Source organism: Malaclemys terrapin, chromosome 6 (genome assembly GCF_027887155.1).
Source record: "Malaclemys terrapin pileata isolate rMalTer1 chromosome 6, rMalTer1.hap1, whole genome shotgun sequence".
Lineage (NCBI taxonomy): Eukaryota > Metazoa > Chordata > Testudines > Emydidae > Malaclemys > Malaclemys terrapin.
In genome coordinates, this window is record NC_071510.1 from 43,420,173 (window position 1) to 43,439,583 (window position 19,411).

General features: G+C 40.9%; 1 protein-coding gene across 5 annotated transcripts in view; it reads right to left on the bottom strand.

Annotated features, from left to right (window-relative positions):
* FRMD3 (FERM domain containing 3) overlaps positions 1-19,411 on the bottom strand; it is a 219,829-nt gene that overhangs the window by 93,309 nt on the left and 107,109 nt on the right. For all 5 annotated transcript variants that reach the window (XM_054032510.1, XM_054032509.1, XM_054032508.1 and 2 more), the window contains 2 exons: positions 16,250-16,292; positions 2,989-3,067 (listed from right to left, as the gene is read on the bottom strand). In XM_054032510.1, the coding sequence (XP_053888485.1) occupies positions 2,989-3,067; positions 16,250-16,292 (122 nt within the window). The remainder of the gene's footprint in view (positions 1-2,988; positions 3,068-16,249; positions 16,293-19,411) is intronic.

The window sequence follows — 19,411 nt, forward strand, 5'->3', positions numbered from 1 at the left end:
GTGGGCAGGCAAGTGGGTGGTGATGGCTTCGTCGACATCCTTGAGGAAGAAACTGAGGAATTAATTGAGCGCCATAGAGAAACATTGACTAACAAAGAGTTAGAGGAACTGATAAAATCATCTACAGAAGACGAAGATGACGACGAACAGGAAGAGCCAGCAACTTGGAATCTTCACAAATTTTCTGAAGTGTTCCAAGCGGCGAAACACTTGAATGATTTAATTTCTGAATATGATCCTTCTATAGAACAAAGCCTCAAAATCACACGTAGTATTACGGATGATTTGAGACCGTATCAAGAAATGTTTGAGGAGCTCATGAGACAACAGTGACGTTGCAAATCGCCATGTTTTTAAAGAAAAAACAACCAGCAGCAGCAGAGCCTACACAATCAACTTCTTGAGCTGAACCAGAGCCAACCACTTAGTCTACGACTCGCTCTCTGTCACCCAAGCCTGGCCCATCGTCTCCTTGATCGACATCAAGCCCTGACGACTCAATGATAGTGTTGTCAGGGGAAGAGGAAGACTGATCATTGGAGTGTATACAGTACAAGACTAGCAAGAATATGCAGGATGACTGGTGACTGTTCCGGTTTACAGTACTGTACTGTTTTCATTTTTTATTCTTTCATTCTTCTGTCTCTCTGTTATGTTATTAAAAGTACTTTAAAATTATATTTTGCATATGTAGTCTTTATTATATACTGTATTGTACATTGCTGTATACAATACATAGTACTGTACAGGGTTGTATACACAAAATTGTACTTGATGGGTGATTTAAGGGATTTTCAAGGGTCATTTTGACTATACGCGGTTTTCGCTTTACGCGCTGACCGCGGAACGTAACCCCAGCGTAAGATGAGACAGACCTGTATATGGTAAAAATGAGAAAGGAAGCAACTCTTCAGTAATAGCATGCTGGGACTACTTTTATATTTTTATGTCTGATTTTCTAAGCAAGTAATTTTTAAGTGAGGTGAAACTTGAGGTATGCAAGACAAATCAGACTCCTGAAAGGGGTACAATATGGAAAGGTTGAGAGCCACTGCATTAGCAGTTTGAAACACTTTTCACAATTAAAGCCAGCTACAGCTTCGCAATTAAATTTACACACAGATTTTTTTATCATTTCAACATGTGTACCCACCATTTAAGCAGACATCTAACAAGAGACCCATTAGCTTCACTGTTGGTGGCATCCACCAGGCCTTTTAACTCCTATTTAAATTCTACACCTCTTATCACTTCTTTTTTTTTGCTTATTGAAAAAAAACAAGAGTCAGCAATCTGATAGGACTTTTTTAAACATTGGCATTGAAAAGCAAGGGAAATGAGACCACCTCTTGTGAAAGATCTTCCCCGCTCCCATCTATCTATCCATCTCTCTTTGATGACTGTAGAGTATTCTCTTAAAAATTATTTCTATAAAGCTCTGTAAAGACTACAATGTAAAGTAGTTCATATTGTATATTTAGAGAGGGTCAGCATAGGTCAGATTAAGCCTTGTGTATCAAACAATGCAAGAGATGTGATACCGTAAATACCATTGTATACACAGCATAGGGAGTACAAAACTAAGTAGTTAAAGAGAAATGCTCAGAGAGAACTGTAGCTAGGATTTGTAATTTGTGCACTACAACAATGGTGGATTAGCCACTGGGCCAATGGGGCCTGTGCCCAGGGGCCCCGGCCAATTGGGGCACCCCGCACCCTGACCCGCCCGACACTCCTGCCAGGGAGCAAGGTCAGGGCATGGGGGCTTGCTGCGCTCCTGCCGGGGAGTAGGGCAAGCCCCTACACCTTGACCCCACTCCCGGCAGGAGCGCCAGGCAGGCGGGGCAGGGCAAGACTCCGCTCCATGGCAGGCGCGCCGGGGTACTGGAGGCGGAAGGGGTGGGGAAGGGCCCCCACTTACTCTGGCCCAAGGCCCCACAAACCCCTAATCCGCCTCTGCACTACAGGACCTCACCCATTTTTTTCTTGTCATATAGTCTGTGCCTATGAGCAGGCTTGCTTTTGAGTCTAGCGATTAGAACAGGAGATTAGGAGATAAGAGACCAGATTTTATTCCTGAGTCTTCTACTGACTTCATGTATGGCCTTGGGCAAGCTACTTCACCTTGCTGTGTCCCTGTTTCCATATTTAAGCAAGATGCATTAATCTTCCTTGAATATGTGTGAGAATAACTTTGGTAAAGTGCTTTGATCTTTGCAGACTCCAGGTGCTATCAAGAGTGCAGCATACTATCATTATGATTCAGCTGACTCCACCACTTTTCAGGAGAGAGGCACAGTCCTATGGAGCACAACTGGGGCAGAGGTCCAGGTGCCAGAATGTCCTTCATTTTTTTCCATTAAAGTATCTGAAAACATCCACGGCAAGAAATGTAACTCGCCAGCAAGGAAAGGTACAGTGCGTGTGTGGGGATGGCCTACTGAAAAAGGGAGCGAGGGTCAAGAGGAAACAACTGTTTGCATACAGCTAAATACTGACACCTTTTATATGTGCACATGTGAGTAAATTCAGTGGGACTACTCACGTTTATATTTGAAGTATCAGGTCATTATTAAATTAAGCTTTGCTACCACAGTGGTATTATTCTCCTTATTTTAAGATGAGGAATCAGAGGCACAGAACAAATTTACCCAAGGCCATACTGCTTGTCAGTGACAGAGCCAAGAATAAATCCTAATTCCAAGTACCCTATTCTAACCACTGACTGCCTCAATCTAGGATGCATTCCGTTGGAACCCACACTCTGTCACCACTCGTTTATGTTCATCAGTTAAGCTCCCAAAGAGTGCTTGGAAAAGTGAAAGATAAATATATGTTAAATAAATGCTAGCAACAGCTCAAATGTTTAGCACAGCATATGTGATGTTACGTTTTGCCGCGAACCAAGGGAGACCGATCCTGCAACTAAATGCATAATTTCCTGACTTGGTTAAGATTTACATTAAATGCACAGACAGAAAAAAATACCTGGTGAGCTCTTCTTTAATCTTCAAGGGTTCATGTGGGTAGAATTTCACTCTAAAGCACATGGTATATGGTGGATGAGCTGAAACATTATAAAAAAAATAAAAAGGCATGAGAACAGCAGCAAAGATCACCACCTCAATCACACTCCAGGAGAAGCTTTCAACGTTCTTACAAAATAGCCCATGAGATGATTAGCTCTGCAATATCAGGCAGCGCACCAAACAAAAACAAAAAATAAAAAAATTCAATGAAACATATGACAGGAAAGCCCAAAGCATATGCAGGATCCAGCCAAACTATGCAAATCAATTATTACATGGTTTTGAACCTCACAGTATTTATTGCTCAACCCATGCAGTGGAATAAAATGTAATTGTTTTTCATGTCAACTAACATAGTAAATCGGAAGCTTTAATCTCCTATCTTGTTGCAGTGAAGTGCAAATATGTCATGTATAACTGTTTTTCCTGCTAATGGCAATGCCTAGATTACAAAACAGAACAAGCCATTCATTGAATTTCATTTGTATATTTTAAGAGTGTCTGCAAACAACTTACCTGTATCTGACTGTTTTGTAATTAGAGTGCATCATCACTATCAGATAATCAGATCTCAAACTGAATTACTGTATCAGCAATGGGGTTTGATTAAGTTTAATGTTTTAATCTCTCCAAAGATGATATACGCAGTGCTTAATTACTCCAGTAAAATTACAGTAACACAATCTATATCTATTTCACTGAGCTGATATTTCAGCTGTCATTCTAGTATTTGCCTATTATACACACACACACATATATATACATACACATATACACACACACTAATATATATATTGTATATTAATGAACATAGCTTTATACTTTCTTATTTCATGCCTTAACACAGCAGCAGGGAGATTCTGTAGTTCTATTCCAATAATGTAGTTTCCAGTGAACACTTAAGTGTAACTGCAGCCCAGAGAGGCCTATTATCTAGTAAGTATCCTCTTCTGATAATCATGCTAGGGTGAGAGAACCATGAGAGCAGAGCACTACTAATGTGAAAGTAAGAGACCATGACTTATTCAGTCAGGAGGAATCACCACAGATTTTATATATTGATAGTGTGACAAAGTTCTGTCCTTGACTCCGTGGGTCCTACGTTTCCTGATGGATTTTTGCTAGCCTCAGAGGCTCACTGTGACCCTCCACATAGCCCTTTTCTCTCTAGAGGCAAGGGTCACAGTCTACTGAGCCATTTTCATCATAAGCCAGCAAGGGAGGTGAGGAGAAACAACCCTCCCTCACACAGTCTCTGTTGTCTCCCAGTATCAGTGATTACTGCGAGGGGGGAGCCCAGGCCCGCCCTCTACTCCGGGCTCCAGCCCAGGAACCCTAAACTTAGCAGCTATGAAAGCTGACTTTTTGGAAATAGGGCATGTACAATTCCCTGGGCTACTTCCCCATAGCAGCCCCCACTCAATATCTTCTTCACAATTACCTCAGGGCCTCCTTCCTTGCACCTGATATGGATTCGTACTACTTCATTCCTCCAACAGCACAGCTCCCTCCTATAGCTCCTGACACCTACCCCGCACTGACTAACTGAGAGGCTTTTAACTAGTTCCAGCCAGTCCTTAATTGGCTTCAGGTGTCCCAATCAATCTAGCTGTCTCTTCTGCCTTCTAGAAGGATCTTAATTGGCCCCAGGTGACTTGATTAACCTGGAGCAACTGCCATTTGGTTATCATGGTACCAGGGATTTGTTTAGCCTGGGGCTAACATACCTGTTCCTCACTACTTTACTGTAGCCATCTGGCCTTGCCCCATCACAATAGATATAGATATAGGCTGTCAAGCGATTAAAAATTAATCCTGCTGTTAAACAATAACAGAATACCATTTATTTAAATATTTGTTGATGTTTTTGACATTTTAAAATATACTGATTTCAGTTACAACACACAATACAAAGTGTACAGTCTTCACTTTATTTTTAACTAAATATTTGCACTGTAAAAAACAAAAGAAATAGTATTTTTCACTTCACCTAATACAAGTACTGTAGTGCAATCTCTTTATCATGGAAGTGCAACTTACAAACATAGAATTATGTACAAAAAACTACATTCAAAAATAAAGCAATGTAAAACTTTAGAGCCTACAAGTCCAATCAGTCCTACTTCTTGTTCAGCCAATTGCTCAGACAACCACGTTTGTTTACATTTGCAGAAGATAATGCTGCCTGCTTCTTGTTTACAATGTCACCTGAAAGCGAGAACAGGAATTTGCATGGCACTGTTGTTACCCCCGGCGCTGCAAAATATTTAGATGCCAGATGTGCTAAAGATTCATATGTCCCTTCATGCTTCAACCACTATTACCAAGAACATGTATCCATGCTGATGACTGGTTCTGCTCAATAACAATCCAAAGCAGAGCAGACAGACATGTTCATTTTCATCATCTCAGTCAGATGCCACCAGCAGAAAGCTGATTTTCTTTTTTGGTGGTTTGGGTTCTGTAGTTTCCGCATCAGAATGTTGCTCTTATAAGACTTCTGAAAGCATGCGCCACATCTCGTCTATCTCAGATTTTGGAAGGCAATTCAGATTCTTAAATCTTGGATCAAGTGCTGTAGCTATCTATAGAAATTTCACATTGGTATCTTCTTTGCATTTTGTCAAATTTGCATTGAAAGTGTTCTTCAAATGAACATGTGCTCGGTTATCATCCAAGACTGCTATAACATGAAATATATGGCAGAATGCGGGTAAAACAGAGCAGGAGACATACAATTCTCCCCCAAGGAGTTCAGTCACAAAATTCAATTAACTCATCATTTTTTTAACGAGCATCATCAGCATGGAAGCATGTCCCCTGGAACGATGGCCAAAGCATGAAGTGGTACATGAATCTTTAGCACATCTGGCACGCAAATATCTTGCGACACCAGCTACAACAATGCCATGCGAACGCCTGTTCTCACTTTCAGGTGACATTGTAATTAAGAATTGGGCAGCATTATCTCCCATAAATGTAAACAAACTTGTTTCTCTTTAGCAATTGGCTGAACAAGAAGTAGGACTCAGTGGACTTGTAGGCTCTAAAGTTTTACATTGTTTTGTTTTTGAGTGCAGTTACGCAGGGCTGCCCAGAAGGGGGGCAAGTGGGGCAATTTGCCCTGGGCCCCACAGGGGCCCCCACGAGAATTTTCAGGGGCCCCCATGAAAGTTTTAGGCAGGTCCTTCAGTGCCGCTGAACACACCCAGAGCGAGTGAAGGACCTGCTGCCGAAGACTCAGAGCTTCTTCCACTTCGGGTCTTCGGTGGCAATTCGGCGGCAAGGGCTTCTTCCGCTCCAGGTCTTCAGTGGCAATTTGGCAGCGAGGGCTTCTTCCACTCCGGGTCTTCGGCGGCAGTTCGGCAGCGGGTCCTTCACTCGCTCCGGGACCCGCTGCCGAAGTGCCCCGAAGAACTGGAGCGGAAGGACCCCCGCCGCCGAAGACCCCAAGCCCCCTGAATCTTCTGGGCGGCCCTGCAGTTATGTAACAAAAAAAACTACATTTGTAAGTTGCATTTTCATGATAAAGAGATTGTATTTCAGTACTTGTATGAGGTGAACTGTCCTATGATCCTAATTACAGTGTTGTTCAGACGAATGTGGCCCTATCTATCCAATCCCAGGAAAGTGACTACAAGATAACCTTAAATTCAAAGAAATATAGGATATTAGGTACAGTACTCTTTTTTCCCCCCACTGATAAACGAGATAGAATCAATCAACATTTTTTTTTGGGGGGACGGGACTCATATAAGTTCTCTTTCCCCCATTTTACTTTTAAAATAATTGTAAACCTAGTAAATCCTAGTAAACAATCTTTTAATTGTAAGTGATTAGCTAGTAGAGTCCTCATTTTGAGCATATTACTGCACTGAAGTCAACAGCAAGAAAAAATAATCCTCTCTCTCACACATTCCTATACATTTTATGACAGCAGGCAAGACCACAAGAACAGCAACAAACATTACTGGTTCAAGGGAAACATGATTAACAAGCTTGCCAGTCACCTTCCTAAAACAGAATTACATTCAACCAATCACTCAAACATTAAAAGTGGAAACAGTAACAAATAAAACAGAACTTCATTTTCAAAAGAAAATTTCTCCACCAAAAAAAAAAAACCCCAAGGAAAATATAATTGGGTTTATAGTAGCTATAAGGCTTTTCTTTTAGAGCAGTCCTTTATCTGTCAGATAAAGACCAGCTGCTGTACAAAAAATGCCCTAAGGCTTTGTCATGATTTCTTCCTATGAGGCTTTGCCAAATTGCTTAAATATATTCATAATTATAATTATTTCAAAGGATTTTAGCACAGAGAATTGCATTGGGTGCAACTTCCTAACAATGAGGTTATTAATTCACCAGTTTATATACTAACAGAACTCGAGAGGTGAAGGAACTAAATGGAATAAAACCCACTTGAATTACACCATACATTGAAACTGTCAGCTGCAGTAAATCAAAAAACAAATTCCATGTGAAGGAACTTTACACATTACCTGGCATGTTTCCAGGCAATTCACTGTAATGTTTGTACACCGCTACCTCGATATAACACGACCCAATATAACACGAATTCGGATATAACACGGTAAAGCAGTGCTCCGGGGGTGCGGGGCTGCGCACTCCAGTGGATCAAAGCAAGTTCAATATAACATGGTTCCACCTATAACACGGTAAGATTTTTTGGCTCCCGAGGACAGCTTTATATCGAGCTAGAGGTGTATTTATATCTTGTTGCAGACTATACTATGTGCTAAAGCAACACTTACTTGTAAGAAGTTCTTAATTGAAACTAGGCATCAAACGTGTTTTCTAGAATAACGAGTGCCTTGTTCCTTTCAGCACACACACTGGTGTATGAGTATCTGTCTCAAAAATGTTTCAGAGCAAACCCACCTGAACAGCTCTGCTCTTCAAATACAAGGCAGAGAGAGTTGACTAGACAGTTTCAGGAGAATGATTTGCCTAAAAAAAACTAAACACTCACTTCTTCAGTCACTTTGTTCACAGAGTGATCATCATCAAAAGCAACCCTATTCTGGAGAACAGCTATTTATATAAGAAAAATTCTCTTGAAACACAAGCTAGTGAAAAGCAGGTGTAAAAATGAATCCAGAAACTTCAGGTGGATGGGTGGCAAGTAGGGAAGCATGCCAACTGGCAGGATTTCTTAAATAAGCTGCCTTTGCATGAGGACAGAGCGACAGGGATCCATATATACCCCCAATAACACTGTTCCTTTCAACCGATAACATGAAAGAGAGGCAGGCATTGAAGTCCAAAAACAGATGTTTAAGTTATTTCTGTATTCCTGAGAATGCAAGTATGCAGAAAATTTTCTGCATACCTCAGTGATGTTCCATGTTGCCTGGGCAATGTTAACATCTTAGAAGCTAGCAGGCTTAAAAAAAAAAAAAAAAAAAAAAGTCTAGTATCCAAATATTTTTTATTGTTCATCAACTCTGCAGAAGAATCTCTGGAGAATCCTGAACATATGCCACTATTCTGCTTCCCCTCTTGGCAAGTAAATCAAATGTTTATGCAATCCACTTGCTGAATACATGTAAGTGAGCCTGAGAGGATGCTAGTCTGTATGTGGTGGGTTTTTTTGGTTTTCGTTTCGGGGGAGGGGGAGAAGAAGGATACCAAATGCACCATAAATTCCACGTCACAGGTTCTTCCTCAATTACTGTACAACACAGGTAGGAAGACAGCACAGCCTGTTGACAAACCTAATGATTCAAAGAATTTTAACAAGCCTTGGAAGGGATCATATGGGAAGGAATATAGGATTTTAAAAAACTACTTAAACAAGGATTCATGCAAACCCTTTCTACCCATTTTGCTTCGCATGGAGTCATGTCCACTGAATTTTTCTGAGTGTCTGTTTCTAACAGTCTGCAGAAAAGTTAGAACCAAACTCAAGTAAAATCAAGTTTCAGACAGTTTTTAAAACTCTGAGCACTTAGGGTATGTCTACACTTCAATTAGACACCCATAGCTGGCCCATGCCAGCTGACTTGGGTTCATGGGGCTCAGGCTAAGGGGCTGTTTAATTGTGGTGTACATGTTTGGGCTCAGGCTGCAGCCCAAGCTCATGGACCCCCAACCCTGCAGGGTCCTAGAGCCCAAGCTCCAGTCTGAGCCCAAACATCTATCACACAATTAAACAGTCCCTTACAGCCCAAGCCCAAGTCAGCTGGCATAGCCTAGCTGCGGGGTTTAATTGCAGTGTAAATGTACCCTTAGACCAGTGGTTCCCAAACTGGGGTTCGTGAACCCTTGGGGGTTCGCGAAATGTTACAGGGGGCTCTTGGGAAAAAATTCCCTAATGGTGGACAGAGCTGTCCCTAGGAAGCCCGGGCACCATGGGGCCAGCAGGCCGGAGCCCCTGGACTTCCAAGAGCTAAGCAGATCAAACCAAGCATATCTATCACACTGAGAAGATTTAAACTTTAAGACTCCTTATAAGAAATGGAAAGGGAGGTGGATATTTTTTGCTGTTTTTAAAATTAAATAGGCAGCTAGTATTGTTTTTAAAATTATTATGAAGAACAAGTTTAAACTTTGTTGTAACGTGCATTGTTTGCCTGGACTGCTCAAGACCTGAATGCTTGTGTAGGAGGAACTCTTTAAGTTGGCTTCTTAAATACTTCCATGCTGGTTTCACAACTGATACTCCTTGATGAAACATAGGAGCCTTGTCTTATAACAGGCTTCTTCAAAGTGATACAAGCTATGAAAGTGAGATCTTGGAAGAGTGTTGCCGTTTTCATAATGTAATAAAAATACTGTAATGATAAATAATAATTAATAAATAGTGTGTAATAAGCATGTCATAAAAACAAATTTTATATTTCCAAGATCACTGCTTTTATAATTTATACTCAGGTACAGGAGAAAATCCCTGGAAATATTCATTTTTAGGAGGAGGTTTGAAGACTTGACATTTTAGTGAAAGGGGTTCACAGGTTGTTAAAGTTTGGGAACCACTGCCTTAGACAAACCTGGCCTTTGGTTTAGGTTTCACTGCAACAATGAAAGTCAGGTGAGCTTTGCTTGATTTAAGATTTTGTTATGAAGTGCTGAACAGGTCTAATTTCTGCATCTCTCTTCATTCTGGACTACCTAACTTCATTTCTTCTCGGGAGCATCAGGTGAACATGTTCTGAGAGAGCTGCTGCCCGACCCGTTTTGGCTGGCATAGCAAACAAATTACAGTACTCCCAGATAGCGATGTCATTAAGAGTGGAGGTGGTGAGAGATTAACAAATTGCAATGGCCCCCTGCCAAGAATATCATTCCAGCTCATCCTAGGAGCCAGGCTGCTGAAGCTTAATGTGAACTCTGATTTTGTGCATGGTAGAGCAATATGTTACCAATCAAGCCACAGAACTGATCTTCACAGATTTTCTTCCTTCTACCATATCATTTCCTTCCATAACAATTACAAAGGCCAGTCGGGAACTAGACCCCCATAGGACTCGATGTTTCACCCCAATGCACCAAGTTTACAGAATGGCTACAGTATGTAGTACACACACAATTTACTTTAAAAACAAACAAACAAAAAGGTTGGACAAATAGCACCCTGGAATTCAACAGCAGTGCTGAGTGTGGTCAGTAGAAGCCATTCTGGCATAACCAGGATCAGAATTTACCTCAAGAAGCTTGGCTGGGTGGTGGAGGGAGAAGGAAACTTTATAGATCAACATTTTGGGAGGCGAGAGGAGGGAGTGTTGCTTTCTCTTTATGACTCTTAAAATAGCAAATTCACCCCAAGGACAGATGTGTACAGAAGAGAACAAAAATGTCATTCTTAGTTCTACAAAGACATGTCTACCCTACTTACCAAAGGGGCACCTTTGAGAATTTTCCAATAATACATTAGCGTAAGTTGATCCCACTGGCAAGAAGTCTGAAGTGTGCAGCACAAACCTATTGATTGCTAGCCGTGGACAGATTTTTGACCAGTACAAAATGAAACTGGCAATAGTTCAAGGAATTGGAGACCCTTCAAAGCCTAATACAGCATGTTTCCTTTCACAGGCAGAACTAAGGGCAGTAAAAATGGCAAGGGGGTATACTTAGAACTTGTGCATCATATGTTCTGATGCACTCCACTTACTAATGACGGTGGAAAACTAAAAGTAATGTGTTAGGAGAAAGACTGGGTGCTGTGGCAGCACTCATACCGTGTTGTCCCAAAACAGGCTAATGTATTGCCACATGACAAAACAGAGCATGTTCAGAGATTCCTCCCCACTTCCAGATATTCTTACTAGATATAAACAACACTTTTACCATAGTTAAAGAAGAGGAAATTGCAGAGCATCATATAAGAATCAATAACACTTATCCGGTGTACCTTAAGACTTTCTTACAAGAATCATTATAACCTATTGAACATATGGCTGCTGAAATATGATAGCTATGTAACATGACTAAATATAGGGATTATGTTTGAATTGTTTTATGTATTATTCAACACCAAGAAATCTAGTCTCTGATAAAATATGCATAAGAAAACTATTCCCATCCATTCCTGTCTGCTCGTCAATGCTGCACTCTCTGTGAATACAACATATAGAAAGTTTGGTACTGTGCTGGAGGAAAATTAAATCCCCACATATGCCAGCTGAGATCAAGTAAACAGCCTGTTTACAGACACAAATGGGTTTTTTCCATGCTCTTCTCTACTTTTGCCCTATCTAACCAAGAGCTTCGTAATCCTATCTAAATCTCACTGGTCAATTAAGTTTAGAACATTTTAAATCGTTAGTAGTAAGAACAGCCTATTTTTGCACCATAAGGAAACGGATGTCCCTCATGACAGTGTATCACTGTTTTCTGAATTCTCTGTATTATGCTTACTATTATTCCTAACTTTTTACATAAAGTCCCTATCTAATATATTCCATGTAAAATACTCCCTGCCATCCCTCTCCTCCAGTTCCCTAACACAGAAGTTTTTAATTGAAGGGTGTACTGTACGATCAGTTTACCAATCACTTCCTTGCTCTTGTTTTCACACTCCTCATCCTCTACTGATCTCAGGTTTTCTTTTGGCTCACCTGGAATCATGATTTCATTTATTTTTAATTAATTAATTTAGTGAATGCTCTTAATTTATAAAACCGGCTTTTGAATCTGAACCTCTCTGAGATACATTAGATATTGTTGATTTATACAAGAACAAAAATGCTTTCTGCTGGATAAAATGCACATTAACAGGATGGATAAAAATAAATGATTTTTAAAAAATCGGATTTTTTTATTTAAATTTGAATTTTTTTGATAAAATGCTTTTTGAGGAAAAAATCTATCTAAAGATGGTTTTAATTAAGATATCTTTGAGCTATAATGTATCTCATCATGGAATAGGGATTATAAATTCTAATTCTATAGTATGAGACAATATATTCATGTAGTGTTTAAGAACAGTTTTGTAAATAGAGTTCCAATAGTTCATGGATTAGGGACTCAATCTTATGGGGTTCCAGGGGCTTCTGTATACATTATTTAGGTTAATCTTTCTATCTACCCAATGGGACTCAGTGCTCAGTCCAGAAGATACCATCAGAGATGCTTAGTTTTGCAGTTTTCAAACTGTGGATCTGTCTCTCCAGAGATAACATGCTTGTTAACAGCAAAAATGTTTTAAGTAAATAAATAATATATAGAGGTGACGAACAACTAGGGTTACCATACGTCCGGATTTTCCCGGACATGTCCGGCTTTTTGGTCCTCAAATCCCCGTCCAGGGGGAATTGCCAAAAAGCCGAACATGTCCGGGAAAATACTCCCAGCTTTGTTTTGCCATCATCCCTGCCCCAGTCCCCAGCTTACTTTAGAGCAGCTCCGGCAGGCTGCGAGCTGCAGGCGGATTCCCCTGCGGCAGCGGCGGCAGCTGCTGCTGCTCCCCCCCAGACACCTCAGCTCTGTGCAGCTGAAGAGCCGAGCTGACCGAGCGCTACCGGCTTCATGGTTTGCGGGGCAGCCCCCAGACCTCCAGACCCTGCGCCCCCGGCCGGGCACTTCCCCAGCTCAGCCAGAGCCCGGGAGGGGAAGCGCCCGGCCGGGGGCGCAGGGTCTGAAGGTCTGGGGGCTGCCCGGCAAACCGTGAAGCCAGTAGCACTCAGGCAGCTGTTTCGCGTGGCTGGGAGGGAGGAGGGGGAATGCAAGGCGCTCAGGGGAGGGGGCGGAGTTGGGGCGGGGACTTTGGGGAAGGGGCGAGGAAAGGTCAGAGTTGGGTGGGGCTGGGGAAGGGGAGGGGCGGGGCCAGGGCCCCATGGAGTATCCTCTTTTTTTAATGTTTAAATATGGTAACCCTAGAAACAACAGACCTCACCCCTATTTCCCTCTGCAAATTTGTGTACACAGAGTCAATCCCTTACCTCTCTCTAAAAGTGCAAAGTTTCATAAAGTTCAATGAATAGAAGATTGTTGAGGGCGGAATAGATGTGGACAAGGAGAAGAAGTCTGGAGATAAATGTGAGAAGGGAGGGACAGGCAGTAGAAACAAAAGTGAAACTGTTTGAGCAGCATATTTCAGAAGCCTTGAAGTCTTTCTGAGTATAGCCGTCATTGATTTGAGGTCTACCATACCATTCTCTCACTAGAAGGGAAAACCTATAATTGCAGCAGGCTGTAAAAGAGATCCAGCTTGGGAATAAGAACCATTCAAGAAATATGTGTTTGCTGATGATGTTTTAAAGAAAGTCACACCACTGAACTGGTGGAAGTCAGTGATCTTCTAATCAATACATTTGCTTACAAATTATTATTATTTTTTGCATAGTATATAAAGGAAAACATTAAATTTCACCTCTTCAGTCTCACCACATTTTAAAATAATTAAATAGCCTCATATATAAGTAATCTGAACTCTACCACCTAATGGAATCAAACTCTACACTGAAGCATTCAGGTTTTTTTAAAAAGACTATGCCTTCAAGGGCATGTGGGCAAAATTCTCCCTCCTGTCATAAACAAAGCAGGTTGACAACACTCTTTAGTGAAACAAGCAGTAGATCCCAATGACTGAATTCGAGTCTCCACAGACTATGAAGAGAACACTCTCCTCAGCTCCTGGAAGGAAATCATTGACAATCAAAATAGTTTTGTTTACTGAACAAGACTTTGTCATCAGTCCATTTATGAAAAAAATAATCCAGGCCATAACATTTCCAAAGCAACTTGACTGACTTAGCAGCTAAAGAGCAGGCAAGGTTTTGGAAAATAGGAACCTCAAACAAATGTGAAAAGATTTAGTCTAACTTTTTAGAAATCTTTGATTAATTCCTAGTAAATGGAAACCAAAACGTCCAGTTAAATATAAGTGAACACCGTTGCAAAAAAAGCAAACATCATTCTGGGATGTATTATCACTAGGATGACCAGATGGCAAATGTGAAAAATCGGGACCGGGGTGGAGGGTAATCGGTGCCTATATAAGAAAAAGCCCCAAATATCAGTACTTCACCCTCTGCATCAGTACTATAAAATCGGGACATCTGGTCACCCTAATTATCACCAGGAGTGTTGTAAGCAAGACATGAGAAGTTTTTCTGCTCTACTCTGCACTGATTAGGCCTCGACTGGAATATTGTGTCCAGTTCTGGGGGCCACATTTCAGGAAAGATATGGACAAATTGGAGAAATTCCAAAGAAGAGCGACAAAATGATTAAAAGTCTAGAAAACATGATCTATGAGAGAAGATTGAAAAATTGGGTTTGTTTAGATTGGAGAAGAGAAGATTGAGAGGGGACAAAACAGTTTTCAAGTACATAAAAGGTTGTTACAAGGAAGAGGGCGAAAAATTATTCTCCTTAACCTCTGAGGGTAGGACAAGAAGCAATGGGCTTAAATTGCTGCAAGGGAGGTTTAGGTTGGACATTAGGAAAAACTTCCTGTCAGGGTGGTTAAGCACTAGAATAAGATGACTAGGAAGGCTGTGAAATTTTCATCTCATTAGAGATTTTTAATAACAGGTTAGACAAACACCTATGAGGGATGGTCTAGATAATACTTAGTCCTGCCAGGAGTCCAGGGGACTGGACTAGATGACCTCTTGAGGTCCCTTCCAATCCTAGGATTCTGTGTCACTCTCCTTTTCCCTCCCACCTCACTCCTTTTTTCTCCCTTCCGGGGGAGAGGGGAGGAGACGGACGTGGGGACAGGACAGGGGAGGGGGAGAAATAAAAAAGACTTTTTAAAATAAGACTACCCTTAAATTAATTGATAGCCAAATGTCACATGTTGTAATTTTCTGCTTGACTGTTGCTGGTATTTAGCAGCCCACTGAAATTATCTAGCATTTGAGATTACTGGACTAAACTGATCATATAAAGCTGTATCTACACATAAAACACTAAAGCAGTACAGCTGCACCTCTGTAGAATTTCAGTGTAGACACTTACTACAGCAATGGGAGGGAGTACTATAGATAATATGGAGATCTACCTATTTCATAGAACTGGAAGGGACCTCAAAGGGTCATTGAGTCCAGCCCCCCTGCCTTCACTAGCAGGACCAAGTACTGATTTTGCCCCAGATCCCTGGGTAGCCCCCTCAAGGATTGAGCTCACAACCCTGCATTTAGCAGGCCAAGGCTCAAACCACTGAGCTCTCCCTCCCCAAGAGGAATAGTGAGGTTGACGGAAGAATTCTTATGCTGACATACTACTGTTTACACAGGGGGTTAGCTTGATTTTAACTAAGTCTCTCGGGGGGAGGAGGTGGATTTTTCATACCACTGAGAGACAATCTATGCTTTTGTAACTTTTCAGTGTGGACCAGCCTTCACACTCTGCATTGCCACAAGGCAGAAGACTCCAATTTGATTGCCACTGTGTCTTGTTTCTATAGTCTGAAAAGGACTGGGTGCACAACCAGAGCCAGAGCACTCAGTTCTTTTCATGAGGGAAGGATGCACTGAATCACTCCAGAGATGTTGTCAGGCATCTGGTTTTAGTCTTAACCCAGAAAGTTTGTAGTCATAATGAAGGGCCTTGATGGTAAGTGCTGTACAGTATCAGAAGTACTGAGGATAGTGTAGAGTTCTCAGGGCTTCAGCAAGGACACAAAGGACCCTCTTGCACCAGGAAACAAACAAAACACACTATAAATGACTGCAGAGAAACAACACAACACAACTCGTGGGCATTTCAAAACAGGGTACCAAGACATAAAGTAGGCTGTTAGCACTTACATTTCATTTGCTTGGAGATAGACTTGTTGGGCTCAAGCCAGTGCTGAAAAGAAAGAGCAGAGGTCAGCAGTTAACGTGTTGTACAGTATAGCACATACTTAAAATTAAGAGGCTGTGATAAACTGACACACAATATTTTCATTTTCCAGTAAAAGCTAATTTATAGGGGCACCTCAAAGGTAGAGAAAACAACTTCATTGTGTTACAGTATAACCATAGTATATATAGAGAGTATGGCACAATTATATACACGAATGATGTTCTAATAATAGAGTAAGAATTGCTATTTATTGTCTCTATTTGGCATGATAAAACAAGCATTCCAAAGAGATCCATTCAAGCAGAGTGGCTCCACTGATCAGTCCCCAGGAGCGATTTAGACCTTATTTTTTTCTCCTCTATTCCAAAGGAGATGTACATGTTTGTGAAATAAGGAGAGAGAACATTCAGAATCTAAGACCTATATTTGCTAATCCCATTAATGAACTGGATACCTAGTACAGTCCTTACAGCTGCTGCATATACTAAATCTTACACTCTCAACTCATATCAGCGTACAAGTTCCTATCCTTTTCCAGCAAGAACTGGAAACTTGATCAAAAACAAAAATGGGACCGGACAAAGAACACATTTTAAATTGAATGGTTTCGCTAATAGGATCATACAATGCACAATGGGTGATTATGGACATGTTTTGGTCTGTTCACAGTCCGTGGGGTACAGGGTAATAATGGCTAACATTAGTAAATTTTTGTCTGCTTCGGAACAATAAACAGTATGAGGCTGGGGAGAGATTTTCAGTCCTGCAAGATGGACTCATACCTATACAAATATCTTGGACTCAAATCTCAGCAGTAGATGGACTAGGGCACTTAACTAGCAATTGCAATAACATTGAGCTGAGCCACCGAGGCAGCTGTTTTGACTGATGTATGGATGGGTTGATACTCAATTGTCACTTTTGCCCATGGTCAGCAGCCTTTCCACTGAGATTTTTCCTGTACATGAAAAATCTCCACATTAAAATGAGATTTGTGCTGCAGCAGCAGTTGGTCAGCAAGTGTGCTGTTCAGCTTTACTAAGCATAATCAACGCTGTGGGGCCTCGCACCACAGGGTTCTTTTTAACTCATTCCATGCTAGCTCAAAATCAACCTTTAAAAGTTGTACAGGGGCACTAAGCAATGTAAAAAAAATACCAAGAGAAAGGGGCTTTTTCAGTACCTATAATGTCTGTAGTATTGCCTGTCATAACTATTGTAATGGTACCAACATGCAGAACAAGTGCAAGGACAGCATTTGCTAATGGGGAGGTACAGTAATTTAATTTAAAAACAAACTGGCAATTGCCTGAAGAAGCAGCTAAATTCAGCTGTAATTAGTGGTGGAGCAGGTTTCTCATGTACAATTGCTAATGAAAGACAAGTGCCTCTAAAAAATACATTTCTGAATGTGTGCAACTCACAATTTAGGGCTCTTAAGCAGTATTCTGGGTGGCAGGCACTGCTCCATAGTTATGTTAGGCTGATTTTTAAGCCCATCCCTAGCTGCCTCAAAAAGAAATCCATTTCTCCTCCCTGACATATCCCACACCACATTTCATCCTAGGGCAGAGGAAGTTGGAGAAAAAAATTAAGTCTGGAATAAATTAACAACAAAAAAACAGAAAAGCAGGGTTTTTTTAACTGTGGTGTTTTAAAAGAGCGCCCATTACTAACTTACTGGAAAATGTACTAGCATTTATTTGATACCCACCCCCCCTCTCCCCCCTCGACCCCAATTACAAAATAGCTTAGATTACACATGAAAAAATGTTGTTCACCTTTCACTGGAATAATGCATTTTAGAGAATTTCTTGGTGAGAAGTAGATGATTATTGGGGAAACTAAAGAAATATATTCTAAGGAGTTTGCAGTAGGATGTACATAACCCATGCTAAAGTAGTAGGGAAGAGATTAACAAGGAGTTCATTAGAGTAGGGATATAAGGAGCTTTCACTCTCTCCCATCTCCACTCAGCCAGGGTCAGGAAGCTCCTGGACCCAGATTTGGGCAGGAAGGAGACACTTGGAAAGTGACGACCCTGCTGACTTGGTATACAGGAGAATTTGAGAGTTAAGAAATGTTCCTTTTATCCTTGACTGGAGCAAGCTGTTTCTGTTTGCCATTTTCTTTTTAAAAGGCCAGGCTGAAGTAAGTGTCTCTGCTGTTTCCCATACACTATGCCAGGACTGAAAAACACTGTACATAGCTGTGTGTGCCTTAAAATGCTAGGATGTAGATTTAGTTCATGTGTCACAAACACCAAAAGAAAAAAATTGTTTTGCTCAGATTTGACTTTCAGTTAAATATTGCAGCTTCTATTATTTACCAAGCAAAACTGAGGCTAATTCATCAGATTAGATTTTTTGCTTCAGGGTTAAAGAGAGATCAAAACACTGTTTAAAAGATAAAATTTCTGTGGTGACCTTCCATCAGTGGGGATCAGGGGAATTTAAGAATAGTTTGTTTGAGTACACAGGCGGAGGAAGCATTCAATTGGGTATTTGAGACATCTGAGCAGTTATATCAGCTTTTTCTGTAGTGTATTGGTGGAGATTTTCAAAAGCACAGACAACCTAACTGTTGTTTGTGCCATTGAAAGTCTCCACCATTGTATATTTTTTGAATGTTCTATGTAGAGTTTTGAAGGATTTTCTCTTAATATCTCTCTTCTATCTTTGCAGAAATAGATATTAACCTAGACTACACCTCACAGAATACTCATGTTATATTTAGACTCAGACTATGAATAGCTTTTATATTTAGGACCAAATTAAGGCTTCTACATGTGAGGAAGGGGAGATGTATTTCTCAGCAAAGGGTCCCTGCAGACTAGAGCTGTTTGGGAATTCTCACAGTGGTTTTTGCTACAGAAAGTCTTTATGCAAAAATCAAAATCTTCTTTGGGAAAATTTCAAATTGTACTGATTTTTTTCAAATTTCCCCTGGAAAACTGAAACAAAATGTTTCATTTAAGATATGGGGGGGGGGGGGTTAAGCCAAATTAAACAATGTTTTCAGGTCAGTTTGACATTAAACTCTGTTCACCTGTGCTGCTGCACTCCCTCATGGAAGACAGTTTGAGTGCCTCATGTCCTTATTCTTCTCTATGGATTGGACTC